The sequence below is a fragment of the Bos javanicus genome, chromosome 5, assembly GCF_032452875.1.
Source record: "Bos javanicus breed banteng chromosome 5, ARS-OSU_banteng_1.0, whole genome shotgun sequence".
Taxonomy (NCBI): Eukaryota; Metazoa; Chordata; class Mammalia; order Artiodactyla; family Bovidae; genus Bos; species Bos javanicus.
The window spans coordinates 10,416,874-10,443,174 of record NC_083872.1 but is presented as its reverse complement, the minus strand read 5'-3'; the positions used below and the strand labels follow the sequence as shown (position 1 = coordinate 10,443,174).

At 36.7% G+C, this 26,301-nt stretch overlaps 1 protein-coding gene across 1 annotated transcript in view; it reads right to left on the bottom strand.

Moving 5' to 3' along the window:
- Positions 1 to 2,319: 2,319 nt before the first annotated feature.
- OTOGL (otogelin like) overlaps positions 2,320 to 26,301 on the bottom strand; it is a 183,013-nt gene continuing 159,031 nt past the window's right edge. The window contains exons 52-58 of the mRNA XM_061415623.1: positions 21,225 to 21,288; positions 19,849 to 20,027; positions 19,167 to 19,271; positions 12,429 to 12,548; positions 11,025 to 11,070; positions 4,514 to 4,593; positions 2,320 to 3,622 (exon numbers count right to left, since the gene is read on the bottom strand). Coding sequence (XP_061271607.1) covers positions 3,422 to 3,622; positions 4,514 to 4,593; positions 11,025 to 11,070; positions 12,429 to 12,548; positions 19,167 to 19,271; positions 19,849 to 20,027; positions 21,225 to 21,288 — 795 coding nt within the window. The 3' untranslated portion in view covers positions 2,320 to 3,421. The remainder of the gene's footprint in view (positions 3,623 to 4,513; positions 4,594 to 11,024; positions 11,071 to 12,428; positions 12,549 to 19,166; positions 19,272 to 19,848; positions 20,028 to 21,224; positions 21,289 to 26,301) is intronic.

Below are 26,301 nucleotides of genomic sequence, written 5' to 3'. Positions count from 1 at the left end.
CCAGCCATCTCATCCTCTGAAGTCCCCTTCTCCTCCTGCCCCCAATCCCTCCCAGCATCAGAGTCTTTTTCAATGAGTCAACTCTTCACATGAGGTGGCCAAAGTACTGGAGTTTCAGCTTTAGCATCATTCCTTCCAAAGAACACCCAGGGCTGATCGCCTTCAGAATGGACTGGTTGGATCTCCTTGCAGTCCAAAGGACTCTCAAGAGTCTTCTCCAACACCACAGTTTAAAAGCATCAATTCTTCGATGCTCAGCTCTCTTCACAGTCCAACTCTCACATCCATACATGACCACAGGAAAAACCATAGCCTTGACTAGACGGACCTTTGTTGGCAAAGGAATGTCTCTGCTTTTGAATATGCTCTCTAGGTTGGTCATAACTTTCCTTCCAAGGAGTAAGCGTCTTTTAATTTCATGGCTGCAATCACCATCTGCACTGATTATAGAGCCCGAAAAAATAAAGTCTGACACTGTTTCCACATTATTTCCCATGAAGTGATGGGACCAGAGGCCATGATATTCGTTTTCTGAATGTTGAGCTTTAAGCCAACTTTTTCACTCTCCTCTTTCACTTTTATCAAGAGGCTTTTTAGTTCCTCTTCACTTTCTGCCATAAGGGTGGTATCATCTGCATATCTGAGGTTATTGATATTTCTCCCAGCAATCTTGATTCCAGCTTGTGCTTCTTCCAGCCCAGCATTTCTCATGATGTACTCTGCATATAAGTTAAATAAGCAGGGTGACAGTATACAGCCTTGACATACTCCTTTTCCTGTTTGGAACCAGTCTGTTGTTCCATGTCCAGTTCTAACTGTTGCTTCCTGACCTGCATATTAGGTTTCTCAAGAGGCTGGTCCATTACCAAATGCCAAGTCTGCTGGCACCTTAATCTTGGACTTCCCAGCCTCTAGAACTGTAAGAAATAAATGTCTGTTGTTTTTAAGTTGTTCAGTTTATGCTGTTTTATTATACCAGCCCAAACTCAGATGCCACTTCATTTTGGCTTTTGTTCGTAAAAAGAAACACAAATGAATTCCATTTCTATAAATCAAATGACTCATCAACATTTGACAGATCATAACTCCAATCCTTTGTACAACCTTCTATTTCCTTGGATTCTGTGGTTGCTTCACTGAGGCTCTGAGCTTAACTCCAAACTCAATGACTATTCTTTCTCAGTCTCCTTTCCTGACTGTTTTTTTTCTAAGATCCTTTATACTTATAGCTAACTTAAAATGAGGAATATATGATACAGATATAGTTCAAAAGTCAAAAAATATATTGTTCTGCATGGAGAAGTTCATCTCTCAGACTGTATCGACCCTGAGTTAATATCTCTTTATTCAGATTACTATTCAGTTGTCCCAGCACCATTTATGGAAAGTCTATTTGTACCCCCTCTGCTGATTTATGGCCACCTTGAACTAGAATTTGGGGTTCACCTTCATGCACTTTCTCCACAGGTGTGCTTATTTATCCAATACCTACCTTCTCACTAGACTGTGAGTGACATGAAGGTAAGCACTGTGTCTATTTATATTGCCCATATTCTCAGAGCTTAGAACAGTGCCTGGCACATAGGAGGTGCTCAATATATGTATGTTGTATTTAGAATGTTTATGCAGTCCTAGGAAAAGGTTTCCCTTTTTCCCCACAAATGTGTTTAAAGATAATTAAGTAGTTTAATATAATAGTAAATATTTAACAGAACATGAAAATAAAGAAATCATGGTAGACAATATACAATATTATGTGCCTCCTTTGAGGTCCATACAGTTTCCCTTCAGCAAAGTGTGAACATATTTTAACCAAAAGCATTTGATTCAGTCTGGATGTTAATAGGAGTCAACAAATATTGAAATGTTAATGTCTTAGACAGAATACTTCCAAGTGTTACTATGCACAAATAAGATAAAATCAATTTTTATATACAGTAGATACTGGGGCTTTGAAGATTAAATATTCATTGCATTCTTTTATCCATTTCTAAGTAACCTTGGAGGCCCCAAATATCTAACCTGTTGTAATTTTTCTGGGTAGCATGATTTTGTAATAGAAACAAATCACCTAGCTCAGCCTAGTCCACCAGGCTCCCACATCTGCTTTTCAGTACAGTTTTACTCTTCTCTCACTGATGTTTGACTTCATTTGACCCTCACAGCAATCATACTAAGTGGGGCATTCTCTCCTCTTTACAGATAAAATCTATAACTATACATTAGGAGTGGCAAAGAATTGGGAGATTTGTAAAAAACTCAGAATATATTCATTGTAAATGTCAATAATCTACTGTATTTAAAAAGTACAGAATTCCATTGTAGAATTATTAATACATTCAAACAACTTTATTTCATCCTTCATTGGCAAAACAGCAACATGAACAGAAAAATAGCATGCAGCTTCAATAATTAGGCAAATATTGAATACATCTCAAAAACCAGACATCTAAGAGTTAGTAAATAGCTAACTGAACATTAAATAATAACAACCTATTTTAAAACAGTTTTAATGGTAAAAAATAAAAATAAAACCCCAAGATCTCTCTCCTCTATTTAGCAACTGATACTCTGTTTCCCTATTCCTTATTATCCAGCTAACTATTATATGGATGTATATACATATGTACATGTGGCATTTTTCCTTTTTTTAAAGGCACTGAATTTAAAGTTATTAATTCTAGGCAAAGCAAACTCTTTAGGAATAAAAGGTTCTGTGATACACACCTTACCATACTGTTCAAAAGAAAAGAACACATTACTGGAAGGCAAAAGATGTAGACTTAATCCAACTGTTAACATGCATTCATTACGTTATTATACCAAATGAATTTGTACAAGTCATACAGCTTCTCTGGTTATGTGATAAACTTGCAAACTAAGGGAAATTTGCAATTACATCCTTAATGTCCACTCAGAATTTAAATAATATAATATCCTATTGTTCTATGATCTGTCTCTAAGCAGACCGCTCTTTATGACTATCTAAATTAAAGTTGTCACTATTAGCTGATTACATTTGCCAGAATAAACACTAGCAATAAAAGGGTATCTTAATTTTAATATCTATGGGAGACTTTAAAATAAAATAAAATAAAAATTGAATGAACTGAAAGAAACCTACAAAACAACTTTCTAATAGATGAGAATATAATTTCATGTTGCAGTTGTGTACATAACAGAATTTCAGCTGAACACCTTAAGTTCATTTGATTCTGTAAAATAGACTAAATCGATAAACCTAATTTTTCTTGGAAATTGTATAGATTTTGCAGCAAGTGTTAAACTGCCATATCCAATAGTCTGAAAAATACATATTATTATTAAACCGTATAAATCTGCCAGGCGCCTTAAAAAGAGCTGATAAAGTTAACTGCATTTGACCTTATGATGCTGCATAGAGTTCCTGGAATCCAAGAGCTTAATTCCACTGGCACGTGCAGTCTATAGGCTCCTGGAGGGTGTGCAGGACTTCGGTGCCGTTGCCTGAGCAGTAGAGCGGCACCGTCAAGTTGCGCACCCCGTTTTCGCGGCAACACTTACAGAATCTTAGATGGCTCTCAATATTGATGTTATATATGGTGGCTGATGGGCATTTTCCATCGCAAGATGCAACATTTATCTGTAAGGAGAGACAATGAGAAAAATGTCTTAAAACTTTTAAAACAGTGATATTGATTCCACTAAGGTAGAGTCCCTTGGACAGCAAGGAGATCCAACCAGTCCATCCTAAAGGAAATCAGTTCTGAATATTCATTGGAAGGACTGATGCTGAAGCTGAAACTCCAATACTTTGGCCACCTGATGAGAAGAACTATCTCATTTGAAAAGACCCTGATGCTGGGAGAGATGGAAGGCGGGAAGAGAAGGGGATGACAGAGGATGAGATGGTTGGATGGCATCACCGACTCAATGGACATGAGTTTGAGTAAACTCCAGGAGTTGGTGACGGACAGGGAGGCCTCCCATGCTGCAGTCCATGGGGTTGCAAAGAGTTGGACATGACTGAGCAACTGAACTGAACTGAAGGTAGCATATTGATTGTCCAAGATGGCAATCTGACATAACTCAAAGTATGAAATGTGCACACATAACTAGACAGATCTATGGAATATATGAATCACAATCTAATGATTCTATTTAAGTTGTGTTATATCACAACTAAGTAGACTACAGAATCATATAGGTCTTATAAAAGTGGGCAAACTTAGACACAAGACTATTTTTGCTAATTAAAATTGCATACTTAAGACAATATGTGGTCAAGTATATTTAGATTTAAATTTCCATCTCTCTGGATTGAAATTATCATTGAAATAAACTGTTGATTATTTATTCCAAGAATAAATTCACACTTCTTCACAAACAGAGTATTTTATTCTTAGAATGTAGGGATAATCTCAAAGTTAAATATTTTAAGTATTGGCATTTTGTTTGCTTACCAGTGCTGACACACATATACTTCTGGAAAGACATCGACCTTTTACATAACAAATTATATTTATCCACTTACAGAGCTTTGACTTATACAGTCCTGCTTCCTTATAACTGACTTGATAATCACTTTCTGGCATATTCTTTCTTCTCGTTTACCTGATAAAACATAGAATGTATTTATTCATCCAAAGGTTCATGTCAAATTGTTTCTTAATTCAATTAAACGAATATATTTATAATTGAAAACATATATTGATATGAAATGTATTTCTATAATGAGATAGTTGAAATTTTACTCTTACATAGTTTATGTTCAATATTTATTTTCAATTTCTACATATATTTTCTCACATATTTTCTAGCCTTATATTTATCTCTTTACCTTATTGTCTTCAATAATTACTATGATCATAAATCAAACATATTCTACACATGGAGTAATGCTAACATCAATCTGTGTGTGCAGGGTATATTTTAATATTATATATTAAAAAATCAACCATGTTATATATAGGTAAATATACATGTACATAATTAAGGCATACATACATATATAAATCTCTTTTAAAATATAAATTGATAGATTTAAGATCACTTTATCTTAATGGATATTAATGTAAAATTATGCATAAATGTAACTGAATTGTTACCAACCATGTTGAAATGTATGGATGACTCATACTTGATTCTATGGCTCTGAAATGATGTCACAATTTCTAATGAAAATGCCTTATATTAAGTAATATATTATTATGCCTCTGTGTGCATGATGGATTATCACTTGATAATATACCCAATAATATATATTTAATGCTGTATAGCATACTGAAAAGCAGAGACATTACTTTGCCAACAAAGGTCCATCTAGTCAAGGCTGTGGTCTTTCCTGTGGTCATGTATGGATGTGAGAGTTGGACTGTGAAGAAGGCTGAGTGCCGAAGAATTGATGCTTTAGAACTGTGGTGTTGGAGAAGACTCTTGTGAGTCCCTTGGACTGCAAGGAGATCCAACCAGTCCATTCTAAAGGAGATCAGCCCTGGGTGTTCTTTGGAAGGAATGATGCTAAAGCTGAAACTCCAGTACTTTGGCCACCTCATGTGAAGAGTTGACTCATTGGAAAAGACTCTGATGCTGGGAGGGACTGGGGGCAGGAGGAAAACGGAGCAACAGAGGACGAGATGGCTGGATGGCATCACCGACTCAATGGACGTGAGTTGGAGTGAACTCTGGGAGTTGGTGATGGACAGGGAGGCCTGGCATGCTGTGATTCATGGGGTCTCAAAGAGTCAGACACGACTGAGCCACTGAACTGAACTGAACTGAATAATGTATGATAGTGGATGTAATCCCTGAATCAGGATGCAAAACAACCAAGGTTCTTATCTCACCCTGTTACTATTAAGAATTTGCTTTGTCACTTTAGGAATACCATTAAACCATTCTGCTGAGTTTCCTTATTTGCAAAAGACTGGAGTTAGAGCTCCAATCTTTAAGTGAGTTTAGTCACAATATCTTTATTTAAAATAAATGCTTGTATGAAATCCCAAGATGTGAAGTATATAAAAGTTAAGCTACTCTGGTTAAAGTCTAGATGGGTAGCAAGATTGCCTGAAATTCAGCTGTTCTTATCATCCAGGACCTTCATTCAGTTGCTGTATTCAAAGGTTATGTCTGTTCTCTTCCTACTTGACTTCTCAGCAACATTTGTGTCAATCCATCAGTCTTTCCTCCTGGATACAATTTCTGCACTTGGCTCCAAGAGCACACTCTGGTTTTCCCCCAGTCTCTTTATGTCTCCTCCTCAGTCTCCTATTTTTGCATTTTCATGCTGTTCATGGGGTTCTCAAGGCAAGAATGCTAAAGTGGTTTGCCAGTCCCATCTCCAGTCCCTTCTCCAGTCCCTTTTCAGAACTCTCCACCATGACCTGTTCATCTTGGGTGGCCCTACATAACATGGTTCATAGTTGCATTGAGTTAGACAAGGCTGTGGTCCATGTGATCAGTTAGTTAGCTTTCTGTGATTGTGATTTTTCATCCTGTCTACCCTCTGATGGATGAGGATAAGAGGCTTGTGGAAGCTTCCTGATGGGAGGGACTGGCTGTGGGGAAAACTGGGTCTTGCTCTGGTGAGCAAAGCTATGCTCAATAAATCTTTAATCCAATTTTCTGCTGATGGGGTAATGGAGGTAATGGTGATTTCCTTCAAAAGCACTTATGTCAGTATGCTGCTGCTCCTAAGACTGTAGTAGTCAGTACCCTTGACCCCATGGCAGGCCACTGTCAACCCACACCTCTGCTGGAGACTCCCAGGCACTCATAGGCAAGTCTGGCTCAGTCTCTCATGAGGACACTGGTCCTTCATCTTGGGTCCTGGTGTGCACAAGGTTTTGTTTGTGCCCTCCAAGAGTCTGTTTCCCTGGAGGTTCTCAATCCTTTGCCAGATCCCCAGGTTGGGAAATCTGTTGTAGGCCCTACAACTTTTGAAACAGTGTGAGAACTTTTTTGGTGTAATTGTTCTCCAGTTTATGGGTCGTCTGCTCAGCAGCTCTACAGTGGTGCTAATGGCAACCATCTCCAAGAGGACTTTTGCCACACGCAGTGTCTCCCAGGTCTGTTGAAGCCAGAGCCCCTGTCCCTGCAGCAGGTCATTGCTGAGCTGTGTCTCTGCAGGAGACACTCAAACACTCAAAGGCAGGTCTGGCTCAGTCTCTTGTGGGGATCACCGCTTCTTTCCCTCAGTCCTGGTGCACACAAGGAACTTCCTAAATGACCAACACAAAGAAACAGAGGAAAACAACAGAATGGGAAAGACTAGAGATCTCTTCAAGAAAATCAGAGATACCAAGGGAGCAGAGGGATGCTTCATGCAAAGATGGGCACAATAAAGGACACAAATGATATGGACCTAACAGAAGCAGAAGATATTAAGAAGAGGTGGCAAGAAGAGCTACACACAAAAGATCTTCACGACCCAGTCAATCACGATGGTGTGATCACTCACCTAGAGCCAGACATCCTGGAATGTGAAGTCAAGTGGGCCCTAGGAAGCATCACTATGAACAAAGCTAGTGGAGGTGATGGAATTCCCATTGAGCTATTTCAAATTCGGAAAGACAATGCTGTGAAAGTGCTGCACTCAATATGCTAGCAAATCTGGAAAACTCAGCAGTGGCCATAGGACTGGGACAGGTCAGTTTTCATTCCAGTCCAAAAGAAGGGCAAAGCCAAAGAATGTACAAACTACTGCACAATTGCACCCATTTCACATGCTAGCAAAGTTTTCCATGCCAGGCTTCAAGAGTATGTGAACTGAGAACTTCCAGATGTACAAGCTGGATTTAGAAAAGCCAGAGGAACCAGAGATCAAATTGCCAACATCCACTGGATCATAGAAAAAACAAGAGAATTCCAGAAAAACATATATGTCTGCTTCATTGATTATGCTAAAGCTTTTGACTGTGTGGATCACAAAAACTGTGGAAAAATCTTCAAGAGATGGGAATGCCAGACTACCTTACCTACTTGCTGCGAAACCTGTATGCTGGTCAAGAAGCACCAGCTAGACACAGATATGGAACAATGGATGGTTCCAAATTGGGAAAGGAGTACGTCAAGGCTGTATATTGATTGTCATCCTGTTTATTTAACTTACATCTAGAATACATCAGTGAAATGCCAGGCTGGATGAAACACAGACTGAAATCCAGTTTGCTGGGAGAAATATCAATAACCTCAAATATGCAGATGACACCACCCTTATGGCAGAAAGCAAAGAGGAATGGAAAGAGCCTTTTGATGAAGGTGAAAGAGGAGAGTGAAAAAAGCTGGCCTAAAACTCAACGTTCAGAAAACTAAGATCATGGCATCTGGTCCCATCACTTCATGGCAAACAGATGGGGAAATAAGGGAAACAGTGACAGACTTTATTTTCTTATGCTCCAAAATTACTGCAGATGGTGACTGCAGCCATGAAATTAAAAGATGCTTGCTTCTTGGAAGAAAAGCTATGACAAACCTAGACAGCATATTAAAAAGCAGAGACATTACTTTGCTGACAAATGTCAGTCTAGTCAAAGCTATGGTTTTTCCAGTAATCATGTATGGATGTGAGAGTTGGACCCTAAAGAAGGCCAAGCACCGAAGAATTGATGCTTTTGAACTGTGGTGTTAGAGAAAATTCTTGAGAGTCCCTTGGACCTCAAGAAGATCAAACCAGTCCATCCTAAAGGAAATCAGTCCTGAATATTCATTGGAAGGACTGATGCTGAAGCTGAAGCTCCAAAACTTTGGCCACCTAATGGAAAGAGCTGCTTCATTATAAAAGACCCTGATGCTAGGAAAGATTGAAGGCAGGAAGAGAAGGGGATGACAGAGGATGAGATGTATGTGGGATGGCATCACTGACTCAACGGACATGAGTTTGAGCAAGCTCCAGGAGATGGTGAAGGACAGGGAAGCCTGGCGTGCTGCAGTTCATGGGATTTCCAAAGGTCCAACATGACTGAGCTTCTGAAGAACAACAGTCTCTTATACTTGGTCATTCTCATTCTTGGACCTCCCAACTACAGCATGGCCTGAGACTCAGTGCTGGTGACAGAGGGCAAGCTGTTTCATGTCTTACGATGCTTTCACACATTGGTTACTTCATTAACACTTTTATTGTCATACAAGTTTTAAAAGAAAGACTAGTCAAGAAAGAAACCTCTTTAACATGACCTATAAGTCCTTATCCTCTTCTATCACTCTAACCCCTATGCTATGACTGCACTTGCCCACTTTCTCCACTTTGAACACCCTTCACTCTTCCTGGCTGGCTCCCAAGGATATTCAGTCCCTACTCAATTGACACGTCATCAAAGAGGCATTCTCTAATCACCCACTTAATGAACAACCCAATTCCCCTCCCTCTCCATCCCTTGTATTCTGCACTGTTATTCTTTATGCCATTCGTCAGTACTGACGTAATGGTGTATATTTACCAGTTATTGTTTCCGCCCCTTCTTGATAACATGCACTAAGCAGGCAGAGGTTGTTTCATCCTTTGTCATAGTACCAGTACCTAAAAGAGTGTCTGCTACATGAGAGGCACTCAACAAAAATTTGTTTATGTTCATTCATTCAATAAATGAAACTGGGACATCCTAGTTGACTGAATTTGTTTGTGCCAAGAGCCATTTTCTATTCATTCCTCAGTGTCGTTATAATTGTAACACATGTTGTTTAGCATATACCTATGATAATAGCCAACATCTGCAGTCTTTCTGATAAAGCCTGGTCACCCAAAAGCAAAGACTACAGACAGGGGTTCTCTAATGCCAAAGCAGAAACTACTTCACAGGTCCTTACACATCAGATTAGAGAAAACAAGGCAGCTTGTCACGATTCTGCAACTTCAAGGAGCTGGGCCAAACTGAACAATCCTGATGCCAGGCACTGGATAGACTTAAGTCTATCACTGATTATGAGTGTAATCCACTTTTCTGAACCTTCATTTCCTCAACTGAAAGGGAAATCATACCTATTTCCCCACACACTTCCCAGAACTGTGGTGAAGACTGGTTGCAGTGTTATCTGCAATGGCTTTGATAGACTGTTGGCGTGTGGCTGACAACCAATAGTAGTAATATGGTCAGTCAAACAGATAGTCCCTTGTCTGCCCTCAGATAACATAAATACACTCACTTCTCTAATAATAAAACATGGGGTTATAGAATTCTTGTGACTAAGAATCCAGTGCTCCACAATGGCATTATTAACCTGAATCATGTTGAAGTCTTTTTCCCAAAAACTTCTCTAAACAATATTAAAATTACTGTTTATGCCAACTTTTCTAACACTTCTATTTTTATCTTGACATAAACTCACAAGTAGTTGAAAAATAAATTCATAAGCATACAAATAAAAATTGCACAAATACCACTCTATTCTATTTCATCTTTAACATGACCTTTAATGTCCTTAATCCTCTTTTATCACTTTCATCCCTGTGCTATGACTGCGCTTTGCCATTTCCTCTACTTTGAACACTCTTCAAAGGGTGCTATAAAGCACCATGAAATAAACCATATAATTCAAATAAATATGTTTATTTATATTTATGGGATATTTTATATACATATTATTTAAATATAACTCACTAAATTGGTATTTCTCAAATGTATTAATTATATAGAACCATAGATTTGTTCAAATAGGTTTGGAAAATATCATACTCTCTATGTCCTTATTGGAGTCTTATAACAATTTTGTGTAGTTTAAAGCACATTTGGTCATAGAGTACTTTTTAAACTTAAACCCTACTGAAATTCTGTGCAATACCTTTGGAGAAATGCAGCAAGGAAGACATTTCTAATATTTAAATTAAATTTAGATTAAAATTCACCTACATTAAAAACTGTATTTATGTTCCAGAAGATAAAGACTAAGTTACAAAATAATCAACCACTTGCCATAAAAACATTTAAATAATATACATTAAAAAATACATTTCCCTTATTGCAATGTAAGAAGTGAATCTTATGAGAAAAATCATAGTCATGAACAATTAAAACTAATCAAATTAATATATATAATTTGTCCTCACTTACAGATCCTGCAACAGCCTTCATTATAAAGCTTCACAATCCCTTCATTCTAGGATGAGAGACGAACAGTGTTAAAACTCAATGTTTGTTCATTTCCTCCTAGATTAGAAATAAATAACTAACTTTTCAATATATTTACTAAGTATCACAAAGACTTTTATAGAAAAAAGATTGAAACAACTATATCTAATAATTTTTATTTTTAAAATTAGGAGCAGATATTTTAAATTTTTTTAATTGTTATTTCTTCATAAGTACTATGAAAAAGAGTGCAAAAAGATTAACTTAATTAAAAGAACACATTTAAAATACAACAAAAGATTTTCTTACCAAGTCGAGAGGTACTCTAAACAGAGATCAGTGTGTTTTTTAGACTCCTTGAAATAAACTACTTTTCAAGACTAGACTGAGTTCCTGAATAGAACTGAATGTTAAAATGATATCTCTTTTTCTTTAATATTTTATGATTTTAAACAAATCTTCTACTTCTGAATGTCTCTTGCCAAAGGCTAAATTAAGAAAATTTCATTGATTATCTTTTGGAATTCTTACCATAATTGCCTGATTGCTTTTAGTAACTCACTAATGATAATTCAAATAAAAGAATAATTTATTCTATAAAAATGGATTTGTGAAATAAGATTATGCCTAAGATTCTTTAAAGAGCTAAAATTCTATTACCTTGGTACATACTGTATCTTGTTATTCAGCCAGCTAGCTAACCATCATCACTAAAAGGGCACATGTTGAAAAAAGTCAGTGAAATCATGCTATTTCTTTACACTGAAAGAAAAATATTGCCTCACACAACAGAGTAAAGTTTACTTTTCATTAGGGATTATTACTTCCTAAATAATTAAGGCTACAAAGAATCTTTTAAAAAACTATGTGATTTCAAAAATCTTCTCTGGAAGAATAAGGAATTGGAAGAGCAAAACTGAAGGATCAGCTGTGCTCTGGCATAAGCTGAGCTTCACAGTGGTCCATGCTCAGAGAAACTCTGGCCTCCCTTAGGCCAGCATGCATCGAAAAGCAAATGACATCAAAAGTCTGCTGTGGGTTTAAGAAAGAGAAACTTGACCAAGTTCAGATCAATTAGTTTATTAATCTATATTGAAAGAGAGGCTAAGTCGGCTAATCAAAAGATTTTTCAATAATCCTTTGGTCTGCATATTAAAAACCCAGAGATAGTATCATGTCCATTCAGGGAGAGTCAAAATTATTTGGAGTGCCATATACAACTCAAACTGCCAAAGAGGAAATATAATCAAACTTTTATGTATACATGAAAATAAACATCTACCAAAATAAATAAAGCATGTATGTATGACCTAGGAAAACATATTAATGTGCATTTTAAAAATTATAGTTAATGCTAAATTTTCTTGGCTATAACAAAGTACAAACCATTTTGCATTCAGTCTCATTAAAAGGTGGACAGACCATACTGTAGTTAAGAATCATTGCCCCTTCATCAGTCTTAACACATTCAAATGTTGTACAATTATAGTGCCAGGTGCTCCCCTCCTAAAAATAAAAGAGAAAGATTATGTTTGCTTCTTAAAATCTGCCGTATTTCATAAGTAGAATGTTTCCTATCTTACTGAATCAAAAGTCAAGTCAAGATTTAGAGAGCTTCTTGTGACATAAAATGTCTGTCTGGAACTGTACCTAAACTTATCTAAAATGATTAAAAATACACGTATGTGGCAGGTGGGTGGGTGTGTTTGGTTTCATACTAGAACTGAGATGTCAATGTGGAACAAAACAATAGAGAGGGAAGAAGCAACTCAGCATCTTTTTGTACTACAAAATTAATTATCTAATTTGGCCAAGTGTCAAAGGTCTTGCTCTAATATTCCCTCACTAATTATAAAACAACAAATCATATTAGTTAGTATGACTCCTCACTTGAGGCTTGTTTGTTTTTTCTTCTACTCCCTTATCAACAAAAAATTAAAAAATCTTTGGATGATAGTGATTATTCACCCATAGTTCTAGTTTTCTATACCTTCTGGTTATTTTAAAATGTATCCCTATTCTTTAACAAATTTTTAAGATAGTAACTGTTTATTTCACTCCTGATTTCAGAATTCCTATTTACAAATAAAATCAGCTGAAACTAATTATAATATAACTGTTAGGCTGTAATTGTTAATCTATATATTTTTATAATCTGAATTTTAAAATGTTAATCAATCTCTGACTTGAAGATTCTTTGTGGACCAGCAAAAATTCTGACAAGCTTCCTTTTCTGTAGATTCTATTTTAATTCATAAATGTCTTCAGGTCCTTACGAACCTCAATTGGAAAAGATCTACAAGTCCAGGTCTAAAATAAGATAAAACGTTCAAAATCAAATATTAATTCTAATATTCAATTCAAATAGTATGTTCTAATTTATCTGGAATCAAAAATTAGTTGTTCCATAGGAATTAGATTTCTAGATAAATAAAACTTATCTTTGAAAGAACTAAGAGTTATTATAACAATCTTGATGAATATTTACCTATATTACTTGTGTTCACAATAAATACTCTAAACATAATTTAATATTTTATTTAAATATCAGGGTTATCACTGTGAATACTGATTATATACACCAATAGTTCCTGGCTTATTGACATCTATAGAGTTCATGTTACTCTTTACTAAAATCCCCACATTGCTATATATTTTCAAGTAACTTCTGATTCATTTTCTCTCACTGACACCTGTCTCCTCATCATTTTTATAAGCTTGCTTTTTCAAGACTCCCTCTTTAAAATATATAATATGAAGCAGAAATATTGCTATGATTAAACAGATAAGTAATATCAACATTATTTAAATCAATAACACTATTTTCACATAATTATAAAACAAATGGACAATACAAGCATATGTTATATTGTTTTTTTTTTTTCTTTTTTTTTTTATCAGGCCCATCTGGATCATAGAAATCAAGGTCCTCGACTTAATCACTTCTTCAATGGCCCTTTTGCTATACAAGGTCACATATTCACAGCTTCCAGGAATTAGGGCAATCTTTTGAGCTGTCCATTATTCAGGCTGCCATGCTCATTCTGGTTTTTTTTTTTTTTTTTTCAGGAAGATTTTGGGATAAATTATCTCATGTAATGCTTAAGACTACCTTGAGAGGCAGGTTATTATTTCTATTTTACAAAAGGCAGGCTGAATCTGAAGTGTCCAATATGGTAGCTATTAGCTACACATGGCTATTGAACCCTTGAAATGTGACCAGTCCAAATTGAAATATACATTAAGGGTAAAATGCATACTCTTAGGTCCATTTGGTCTAATGCATAGTTTCAGTCCAATCTTTCCTTATTGATTTCCTATCTGGATGATCTATCCATTGTTGAAAATGGGGTATTGAAGTCCCCTCTGTTATTGATTTGTTGTCTATTTCTCCCTCCAGATTTATTAGTATTTGCTTAATATGTTAAGGTGCTCCAATGTTGGGTGAATGTATTAAATATATTTATAATTGTTATATCCTTTTGATGAATTGACCCCTTTATCGTCATGCAATGACCTTGTATGTCTCTCGTAGCCAATTTTGACTTATTGTCTATTTTTTTTTTTTTAGGCTATTTTGATAATGTCAGTGCAAGTGAATAAAAAACACATGGATTTAAATTCCCTTAAATTATATGAGCCTTTTAAAATTAAAGGAACTATGTTGGGCAAATGGGCTTTGGGTTTATTAACTTAGAAATCAGTCTTCCATGGTTTCTAAATAGCCTTGTATTGGAGGGACACTACAATTATCTGTTAAACTGAAAGAGAGGTGAGAACACAGAACATGGTTCAATAAGAACCAAAATACTTATATTTGTGAGCCCAAATAGGAGTAAGAAACAGCCAGCGAGAAAGCATGAAAGTCACCTCCTTCTCCCTCTCCAATAATCCAGCAGTTAACAGAGGGAGAATGAGCGCACTCTTTTAACTTGCAACTACAGGTCTCTGTGATGTTTTATTTGCTGCCTAAATGTTTGCTTTCCTGTTGTGTAGACAAAGCCCTGGCTAGTGAAGAGCTTTTGGATTGATGTCAATTGCGGAAAGAAATCTCCCAACCTCAAGGTTTCCCCATGTCTCCTGAAAATCATGGGCTCATTGCTCTGAAACTGAGGACTTTTTTAGCTTCTATAAATTGGGCAGGAAGACAGACTGTAAACAACTTTACTGTTCAGTGCTTAAGGCAACATGACACCTCTTTGCAGAAGATGTGGTGAAATTTTGACAAATGAGTACATTCATACATGGACTCTATAATAAAAGCATTTAGAAAGCATGATTGATGGCCCCAAACATTCCTTTCTCGTTCTTTTTTTTTTTTTTTTTTTTTTTCATCACTTTATTATTATTTTTTTTATTTGATAAATTTAACGCCTTTTATTGCCATATCTCATTTTACTGTGCTTTGCTTTAGTGAGCTTTATAGATACATGTTTTTGTTTTTGTTTTTTTTCCTTGTTAATTTTCTGTTTAGTTAATCTATCCATAAGTGTGAGTGGGGTATTAAAGTCTCCCACTATTATTGTGTTATTGTTAATTTCTCCTTTCATACTTGTTAGGATTTGTCTTACATACTGTGGTGCTCCCATGTTGGGTGGATATATATTTATAATTGTTATATCTTCTTCTTGGATTGATCCTTTGATCATTATGTGGTGACCTTCTTTGTCTCTTTTCACAGCCTTTGTTTTAAAGTCTAATTTATCTGATACGAGTATTGTGACTCCTGCTTTCTTTTGGTCCCAATTTGCATGGAAAATCTTTTTCCAGCCCTTCACTTTCAGTCTGTATGTGTCCCCTGTTTTGAGGTGGGTCTCTTGTAGACAACATATGTAGGGGTCTTGTTTTTGTATCCATTCAGCCAGTCTTTGTCTTTTGGTTGGGGCATTCAACCCATTTACGTTTAAGGTAATTACTAATAAGTATGATCCTGTTGCCATTTACTTTATTGTTTTGGGTTCGAGTTTATACACCATTTTTGTGTTTCCTGTCTAGAGAATATCCTTTAGTATTTGTTGGAGAGCTGGTTTGGTGGTGCAGAATTCTCTCAGCTTTTGCTTGTCTGAAAAGCTTTTGATTTCTCCTTCATACTTGAATGAGATCCTTGCTGGGTACAATAATCTGGGCTGTAGGTTATTTTCTTTCATCATTTTAAGTATGTCTTGCCATTCCCTCCTGGCTTGAAGAGTTTCTATTGAAAGATCAGCTGTTATCCTTATGGGAATTCCCTTGTGTGTTATTTGTTGTTTTTCCCTTGCTGCTTTTAATATTTGTTCTTTGTGTTTGATCTTTGTTAATTTGATTAATATGTGTCTTGGGGTGTTTCTCCTTGGGTTTATCCTGTTTGGGACTCTCTGGGTTTCTTGGACTTGGGTGATTATTTCCTTCCCCATTTGAGGGAAGTTTTCCACTATTATCTCCTCAAGTATTTTCTCATGGTCTTTCTTTTTGTCTTCTTCTTCTGGAACCCCTATGATTCGAATGTTGTAGCGTTTAATATTGTCCTGGAGGTCTCTGAGATTGTCCTCATTTCTTTTAATTCGTTTTTCTTTTATCCTCTCTGATTCATTTATTTCTACCATTCTATCTTCTAATTCACTAATCCTATCTTCTGCCTCTGTTATTCTACTATTTGTTGCCTCCAGAGTGTTTTTAATTTCATTTATTGCATTATTCATTATATATTGACTCTTTTTTATTTCTTCTAGGTCCTTGTTAAACCTTTCTTGCATCTTCTCAATCCTTGTCTCCAGGCTATTTATCTGTGATTCCATTTTAATTTCAAGATTTTGGATCAATTTCACTATCATTATTTGGAATTCTTTATCAGGTAGATTCCCTATCTCTTCCTCTTTTGTTTGGTTTGGTGGGCATTTATCCTGTTCCTTTATCTGCTGGGTATTCCTCTGTCTCTTCATCTTGTTTAAATTGCTGAGTTTGGGAGTCCTTTCTGTATTCTGGCAGTTTGTGGAGTTCTCTTTATTGTGGCGTTTCCTCGCTGTGTGTGGGTATGTAGAGGTGGCTTGTCAAGGTTTCCTGGTTAGGGAAGCTTGTGTCGGTGTTCTGGTGGGTGGAGCTGTATTTCTTCTCTTTGTTCAGTCGCGCTATGGGGAGGGAGGGAGGGATGCTGCAAACAAACGACACTGGCGTGCGCTCGCAGTGCCTCAGCCACATTGGGTCTGCCCCCGCTCACGGCACGTGTAGCCTCCCTGCCCACACTGCTCAGGCTCTAGGTTGTTCCGCCGGGAACAATCTGAGGCTGGTCCTGGGTTGCATGCACCTCCCAGGTCCAAGCCGCTCAGGTTCAGGCACTCAGGTAGTCCTCAGAGGCGCAGACTCAGTTGGGGCTGCGTTTTGTGCTCTTCCCAGGTCCGAGCAGCTCAGGTGATGAGGTGTTTGGCGAGCGCCAATGCTGCGACTTATCGCCTCCCCGCCACTTGGTTATCTGGGTGTAAAACCGGCGCACCTTCTCAGGCAGATATTGACCGTCCAGACCCCCAATAAGTTTTAGTTAGCAAAGAAGCCAGTTTTATAGATAATGTCTCTCTGGGGCTGCGATTGCCCCCTTCCGGCTCTGGCTGCCTGTCACCGGAGGGGGAAGGTTTGCAGCCGGCTACCTCTGTTTAGTCCTTTGTTCCGTGCGCGGGCTGGCGGTGTCTTAGGTTAGGGCTGGCTTTTCGCATGGTAGATATCCCACAGTCTGGTTTGCTAGCCCAAATTGTTTCGCTCAGATAGTGCTCAGGGTATTCAGGCCAGATTCTTACTCTCAGCGATGCAGCCCACGCCGCGCCTCCCTACCCAGCCCCCGCTTGCTAATGGCGGATGCAGGCGTCTGCGCTGCTTCTCCGCTGGAGGAGTTACCGTAGGGCTCGCAATCTGCGAGTTTTAATTGTTTATTTATTTTTTCTCCCTGTTATGTTGTCCTCTGTGCTTCCAAAGCTCGGCATGGATTCTGCAGTGAGAAGGTTTCCTGGTGTTTGGAAACTTCTCTCTTTTTAAGACTCCCTTCCCGGGACAGAACTCCGTCCCTCCCTCTTTTGTCTCTTTTATTGTCTTTAATATTTTTTCCTACCTCCTTTCGAGGAGTTGGGTTGCTTTTCTGGGTGCCTGGTGTCCTCTGCCAGCATTCAGAAGTTGTTTTGTGGAATTTACTCGACGTTTAAATGCTCTTTTGATGAATTTGTGGGGGAGAAAGTGTTTTCCCCGTCCTACTCCTCCGCCATCTTGGCGCCTTCCCCGTTATATTGTTATAAAATAAGATAATTGTTAACTTTTTCTTACTTAGTAAAATGCACAGGGTTGGAAAAATCTGTTTTTCTTTTGGGTATATAGTTAATTCCATGTAATTAAGAATACCATAAATAAGACCTCCATATAATTAAACTATTAATGGAAAAAACTTAAGAATAGCAATAATAAATTGGAACTATCCTCAGGTAATGCAAATTATAATCAGAATTTGTGACCCTCCCAAATCTGATGACATCACTAATAACTGTACTAAAATTACATGGTTCCCTTCTTCTGTTCTAAAAAAGGGAAAAAGTAGGTCAGTCTGCAAACCTCCATAGAGTTATTTATTATGAGATAATGGAAGAATTCTGAATAATTATTATATTGTGGAAAGATGTGATACGGCATTCATTACTCTTGAAATCTTTTAAAATTTTTCAAATATCTTAAATATTTTCTTATATTTACCTACTGAAATCTTCAATACCTAAAATAATAAAGTAACATCTTGAGTTTCAGAGTTTTGTTAAAATGCTTCATTTCAAATGAGTGAATAACACTCTTTTCCTTTGTTCTAATGATTAGAAATCAACATTTCTCGAAGCCCATTCCTAACATCTGGGGGAAAAGTAAGGATCTCTGATAAAATAAGTTTGAGAAACCAGTTAAATATGCTCCTTCGCAAAAGGAGTCATGGACTTTAAACTGTTAACTATGTCTTGCGTCTATCTATGTCTTGCAAGTGTGCTCTATGTGGGTGTGCTTCTTGTATGTAGAATACTGTGTGTGTGAGAGAGAGATTTTTCAAATTTATGTGAACACCTTATTCAGAAAATAGCACAGAGAGCTACCCTCCAGAGAAATACATTTTAGGAACGAAGTAATTCATACCTCATATATAACTGTTGTTCCATTTTCCATTTGAAATTTGCAGGATATATTTTTGCAGGTACCACAACAATCATAATCACTTGGAGGTGGAGTATATACCTGGTGCTGTGCAGAGTAATAATAATTTGGATTAGCCAACGACAGTACTGATATTTTTAATGAATTAGTTCTAAATGTGCTTCCCATTATAACATAAGCTCTCAGAGGGAGGGTCAAGAGGAAGAGGACACATGCAGACTATGGTTGATTCATGCTGATGTATGATAGAAACCAACACAACATTGTAAAGTGATTATCCTCCAGTTAAAAATAAATTTTAAAAATTATGCTCTCTTAGAATATCTGTAAACATATTTAAGGTTGAATTTGAGGCACATCAAATAACTTTATACAGCTGTATTAGAGGTGAAGTAGTTGTTAACCTTTACATCTCGCAGACAAGATTCATCAAGCAGATGTAAAAAGCTCAGGTCAAACAAGCTGTATAGAAAATAAGACTTCTGAAATTCAAGGTTATACACAGGAAAAGGATACTGTATTATATAGATACATTACAAATTAATAGATTATTAAAGCACTATTCAAGTGTATATTTTTAAATTACAGAGTATTGTTCAAATTCTACAGCTGCCATTTTAAGATTAATGAACTTGTACCAGAATGACTTAGAAAAAATACTTACAATATCACATTCTTTTGAACAATTCACCATTGTAAAGTTCAAAGTGTGGAAGCCTGTGTGGTTATCTTTTTCTTCGAGACACTCTACCATGTAACAAAAATCCCCTTCCAAATACCTTATCATAGATTGGCCAGGATTCAATACTGATATTTCTTGAAATACACACACATCATCCTTTTCTAAGAAAAGATTAAAAAGTCAACAAAAAGTACAATATTCAGGTTTTTTATTAATCAATCAATAGAACTTTTATTTAAGACTATGTAAAGATTAAAAAGTCAACAAAAAGTACAATATTCAGGTTTTTTATTAATCAATCAATAGAACTTTTATTTAAGACTATGTTTTTATTGTGATGTGCAATTTTTTAAAAACCAATAAAGATCTTTAACTTTATATATTGTTAATAGCTCAAGAGTTCACTTAATAATGAGTGTGACATTTATTCCTTAATATACAGTAAGAAATTACATATAAACTCAATTACTATTTACTGTTTGAACTTTCTCTAAAAGCTATAATATATAGCAGATTCTAGAATTAACTTAAAGTAATCATCAAGCTACTTGCTGTTCCCTCTTCTGGAAACATAACATGACAATTTTGGGGAATGGATATAAATGAAGGCAAAAATATTAATCAATAACAGAAGGCCTCTTCATGAAAGTATTGTGTAACATTTAATGTTTGGTATTTTGAGAGAAAAATTTTCAATTTTATTGTGCTGCAAAATATATAATTATATAAGTCATCCTTTACGATGAAGGCAGCTGATACACTGTGCTATCACATCTTTGAAAGTGGCTTTAGGTAGGCTGGAGTAACTCTTTGTGCCTTTCCAATGCTGGATTTAATTCTTCTCTCATATAAAAATACCAGAGTTTCAAGATATTGAACAACTGTTTATTTTCTATTAACCTACTTAATATGAAGATTTGTTATTTCATAGAAAAATCAACCTTATGCCATACAGTGTTAACATCAATAATTATAAAAGAGTGAACAAAAATCTCTCACTTTTAGCTGTTATCTATTTTTAAATTAAATTATATACACAAAAAAGAATATTGGCATCAACTTTAAATTCTGTGAAGCCTTGGACAAAGAATCATTTTTATGTCTTGTTATGCAGTTTCTGAGCAACTTCACTTATGAAGTTTCTCAGAACATTTAGGAATATTACACAAAAGAAAATTAAAAAATTAAAAACTACAGTTTTTATACTCAAAAACTGGCAAATGGCTTAAAATGTATAATATATCTCAAAATAATTTTTAATTCTTAAAAATGAAAATTAATTTAATTTTTAATTTTAATAGTGAATAACATATACCAATAATATGATTATCATTTAAAAGTTTCAAAGACATAGTTACCACAGAGATACTGTACACATCCACAGTCACTCTGAAAGTTGTAGTCTATTGCAGTAAATTCTCCCTATTAGAAAGATATTATTATTATATGACTTACCAACATAGTTTATTGTATTACCATTGAAAAAAATACACAATATAACATCTAATAAGTATCCTACCCCACAACCACATAGCAACTTCATAGTAAATATTTGATAGGAAACAAGCTTTGATTAACCCAGCAGTCATTTAATTAGTAGCCTAAGGAAAAAAACTCACAATAAGCAACATGATCATAGATCACACAGTCTGTCTAAACTTTAATTTCCTTATCTATTAAATGAGTGAAGATGGATAAGATGATCTTTATGGATTGTCCTAACTTTAAAATTATACTGTTTGACTCCGAGCTTCTAGTGGGCAATTCAAGATAAAGAGAATGCTTGCTAATCCTAGAAACTTCTCTTGAGGAAAATGTTCTTGATCTGCTCTACAGAGGTGGTCCAGAACTCTGATGTATGCACAGAGCAATGCTGCTATAGCATATAAAACAAGAGCAGAAGAGTGAACGATTAATAACACAGGCTCAGGAACAAAACCGCCCTTCTGCCAATCTTGCTCTGCTACTTACTAGCTGTGTGATCTAGGGCAGGTTACTTAACCAGTCTCCTCTTCACCTTCCTCATTTAAAAAATGGCGATAATAATACTGTCTGCCTCTTAGAACTGTTGAAAGAAACAAATGGATCAATATGTATAAGGGCTTCAAATAAGCTGATGTGCAGAAAGTGCTATAATCTTTCTCTCTCTCTCTGCTCTGCTCTCTGCTCAGTTATGTGTGACTCTTTGCAACCCCATGGACTAGAGCCTGTCAGGCTCCCCTGTCCATAACATTTTCCAGGCAAGATACTAAGTAAATTGCTGTCACAAGTAACGCTTAAACTTTTCTTTACTAGGAAAATTGTATTGGTTCTTCTCAAGTAGGACTCAGGCCTAAAGTTTCAAGAATGTATTTAAACATCAACTTTTCCCGGGTATCTTTAATTTTCATATGACAGTAAAAACACTAATTTGATTATCAACACAAAAAATAATTCAGATAAATTCATAGTAATATATAAAAGGCACTTCCCCCATAATTATTAATATTCTACTTTTTATAGTGCTTTATGGGTTGCAAAGTAATTTCATAAACATTAACACATTTGATGTTTTATGACTTTTAGCCATTATACAATTCCAGTGGGACTGGAAATAAAATATTAGAAATATACAGTTTAAAATAGTAATAAATCAAGCTCTCTCACTGCATACACTTTTCCAGAAGATTAGATAAGGAAGTAGGCTCTCATTAACTCTTTGAAGTCACTTACCTGTTTTTCAATAGTTAGAGCACAACGCCCAGAGTGTCCTCTCAAGCTTAGGCTTAAATCTTCTCATCTTCCTTCCTAACTTGTTTCCTCTGAGATCTTAGTCACGGATTTGGTTACACTTTTATTCTCATAAGTACCCAATGTCAATCAGAGGAAATAGCTCCTTCATTGTTCTACCAGTACTTAATATTAATCAAGTATGATAGTATTTTGTTTTTATTCTCAAGCAAGCATCCCTCTCCTTTACAGTTAGTAGGAAAGTCACCTCAAGATGTTTCCACTTTTTAGGGATTATGCATAGTGCTGCTATGAACACTGAAGCTCTGTGGCGACGTATGTTTTCATTTCTTATGGATGTATATCTACTAGTGGAATTGCTGAGTCATATGGTGGCTATATATTTAACCTTTTGAGTAATTACCAGGCTGCTCCCAAAGCAGCTAGTTGTGTATTCCCACAGCAGAGCATGAGGGTTCCAATTTCTCCACATCCTTGCCAACATGTATTAATATCTGTCATTTCAGTGAGTATGAAGTGATCTCTCACTGTAGTTCTGATTTGCATTTGAAAAAGTGAAAGGGTTGGTCACTCCGTCGTGTCTGACTCTTTCAGCTCCATGGACTGAGCTGCAAGCCTCCTCTGTCCATGGTATTCTCCAGGCAAGAATACTGGAGTGGGTAGCCACCCCCTTCTCCAAGGGATCTTTCTGATTCAGGGATCAAATTCTTTCCACATTACAGGCAGATTCTTTACCATCTGAGTTACTAACTAATAGTTAATGATTATTATTAGCTATTATCCACTACATATTTTATTTGGACAAATGTCTGGTTATATCCATAAAATGGAATATTATTTAAGAGTGAAAAAGGAAATGAAGTACTGATACATGCTACAACACAGATGAATCTTGACAACCTTATGCTAAGTGAAAGGAATCACAAAAGACCACGTCTTATATGATTTCATTTACATGAAATATTAAGAATAAGAAAATCTATAGAGATAGAGAGTATATTGTGATTTCCTAGGTTGAGGGATTTTGAGGGACACAAGTAACTCCTAAGAGGTACAGAGTTTCTTGGGGCAGAGGATCAGCTTTCTAAATTGATTGTACTGATGGTTGCACAATCTGTAAGGAAAATAAAAACCATTTAATTTCACACTCTAAATGGCTGAATTGTATGGTATGTGAATTATATTTCAATAAAGCTGTTACTAAAAAACAAATATATTATTAAGTATTTGTTTCAGTGTCTTAGATAATGTACTTAAAAAAAAAAAACAACAACACTGTGCACTGTAGCCTGCCAGGCTTCTTTGTCCATGGCATTCTCCAGGCAAGAATACTGGAGTGGGTTGCCATTTCCTTCTTCAGGGGATCTTCCCAACCCAGGAATTGAACTGGGGTCTCCTGCATTGCAGGCAGATTCTTTATTGACTGAGCTATGAGGGAAGCCCAAATATGTCTTCTTTGATAGATAAGGCCAAAAATATATTATCTTTCTCAAGTCTTAGAGGCATATCATAGAGGTAAATATTTAAAGAAAAAAAAAAGGACTTGCAAAGTGTCATATCCAATGGTTATCCATATAGTAAGTGTCCATCTAAAATAGTTAAATAAGTGATACCAGAGTTATAATTATTATTTCTATAAGTTGCATTTTTGTAATTCCTAGAAGATTTGCACATTCATAGACAACTCCTAAGAAGGTACAGACAGCTAGTTACCTATTTATACCTCCTCCTCCTCTGAAACAAATGCACTGTTAGTACACTTTCTTAAAGACTCACTGGGAACACTTTCAATGTTGAGATAATATATTTTCAAAATTGTGCTTCATTTTAGACCAGTGAACATATGCAGATATAAGACTGGTAGATTCAGTCACCAGTGGAAAAAATAACATTGTGTGATCACTTACCAAGAACCAGACATCCTGGAATGTGACGTCAAATGGGCCTTAGGAAGCATCACTATGAACAAAGCTAGTGGAGGTGATGGAATTCCAGCTGAGCTATTCCAAATCCTGAAAGATCATGCTGTGAAAGTGCTGCACTCAATATGCCAGCAAATTTGGAAAACGCAGCAGTGGCCACAGGACTGGAAAAGGTCAGTTTTCACTCCAATCCCAAAGAAAGGCAATGCCAAAGAATGCTCAAACTACTGCACAACTGCCCTCATCTCACATGCTAGCAAAGTGATGCTCAAAATTCTCCAAGCCAGGCTTCAACAGTACATGAACCATGAACTTCCAGATATTCAAGCTGGATTTAGAAAAGGCAGAGGAACCAGAGATAAAATTGCCAACATCTGTTGGATCATCAAAAAAGCAAGGGAGTTCCAGAAAAACGTCTATTTCTGCTTTATTGACTATGCCAAAGCCTTTGACTGTGTGGATCACAATAAACTGTGGAAAATTCTTCAAGAGATGGGAATACCAGACCACCCGACCTGCCTCTTGAGAAACCTATATGCAGGTCAAGAAGCAACAGTTAGAACTGAACATGGAACAACAGACTGGTTCCAAATAGGAAAAGGAGTACCTCAAGGCTGTGTATTGTCTCCCTGTTTATTTAACTTATATGCAGAGTACATCATGAGAAACAGTGGGCAGGATGAAGCACAAGCTGGAATCAAGATTGCTAGGAGAAATATCCAGAGAAGGAAATGTCACCCCACTCCAGTACTCTTGCCTGGAAAATCCCATGGATGGAGGAGCCTGGTGGGCTGCAGTCCATGGGGTCGATAGAGTCGGACACGACTGAGCGACTTCACTTTCACTTTTCACTTTCATGCATTGGAGAAGGAAACGGCAACCCACTCCAGTGTTCTTGCCTGGAGAATCCCAGGGACGGGGGAGCCTGGTAGCTACCGTCTATGGGGTCGCACAGAGTCGGACACGACTGAAGTGATTTAGCAGTAGCAGCAGTAGGAGAAATATCAATTACCTCAGATATGCAGATGACACCACACTTACGGTAGAAAGTGAAGAAGAACTAAACAGCCTCTTGATGAAAGTGAAAGAGGAGAGTGAAAAAGCTGGCTTAAAACTCAACATTCAGAAAACTAAAATCATGACATCTGGTCCCATCACTTCACGGCAAATAGATGGGGAAACAAGGAAAAGAGTGGCAGACTTTATTTTTGGGCTCCAAAAGCACTGCAGATGGTGATTGCAGCCATGAAATTAAAAGATGCTTGCACCTTGGAAGGAAAGCTATGACCAACATAGACAGCATATTAAGAAGCAGAGACATTACTTTGCCAACAAAGGTCCATCTAGTCAAAGCTATGGTTTTTCCAGTAATCATGTATGAATATGAGAGTTGGACTATAAAGAAAGCTGAGTGCTGAAGAATTGATGCTTTTGAACTGTGGTGTTGGAGAAGACTCTTGAGAGTCCCTTGGACTGTAAGGAGATCCAACCAGTCCATCCAAAAGGAAATCAATCCTGAATATTCATTGGAAGGACTGATACTGAAGCTGAAACCCCAATACTTTGGCCACCTGATGTGAAGAACTGATTCAATGGAAAAGACCCTGATCCTGGGAAAGACTGAAGGTGGGAGGAGAAGGGGAAGATGGATGATGAGATTGTTGGATGGCATCACTGACTCAATGGACATGAGTTTGAGTAAGCTCTGGGAGTTGGTAATGGACAGAGAAGCCTGGCATGCTGTAGTCCATGGGGTGGCAAAGAGTCAGACACAACTGAGCGA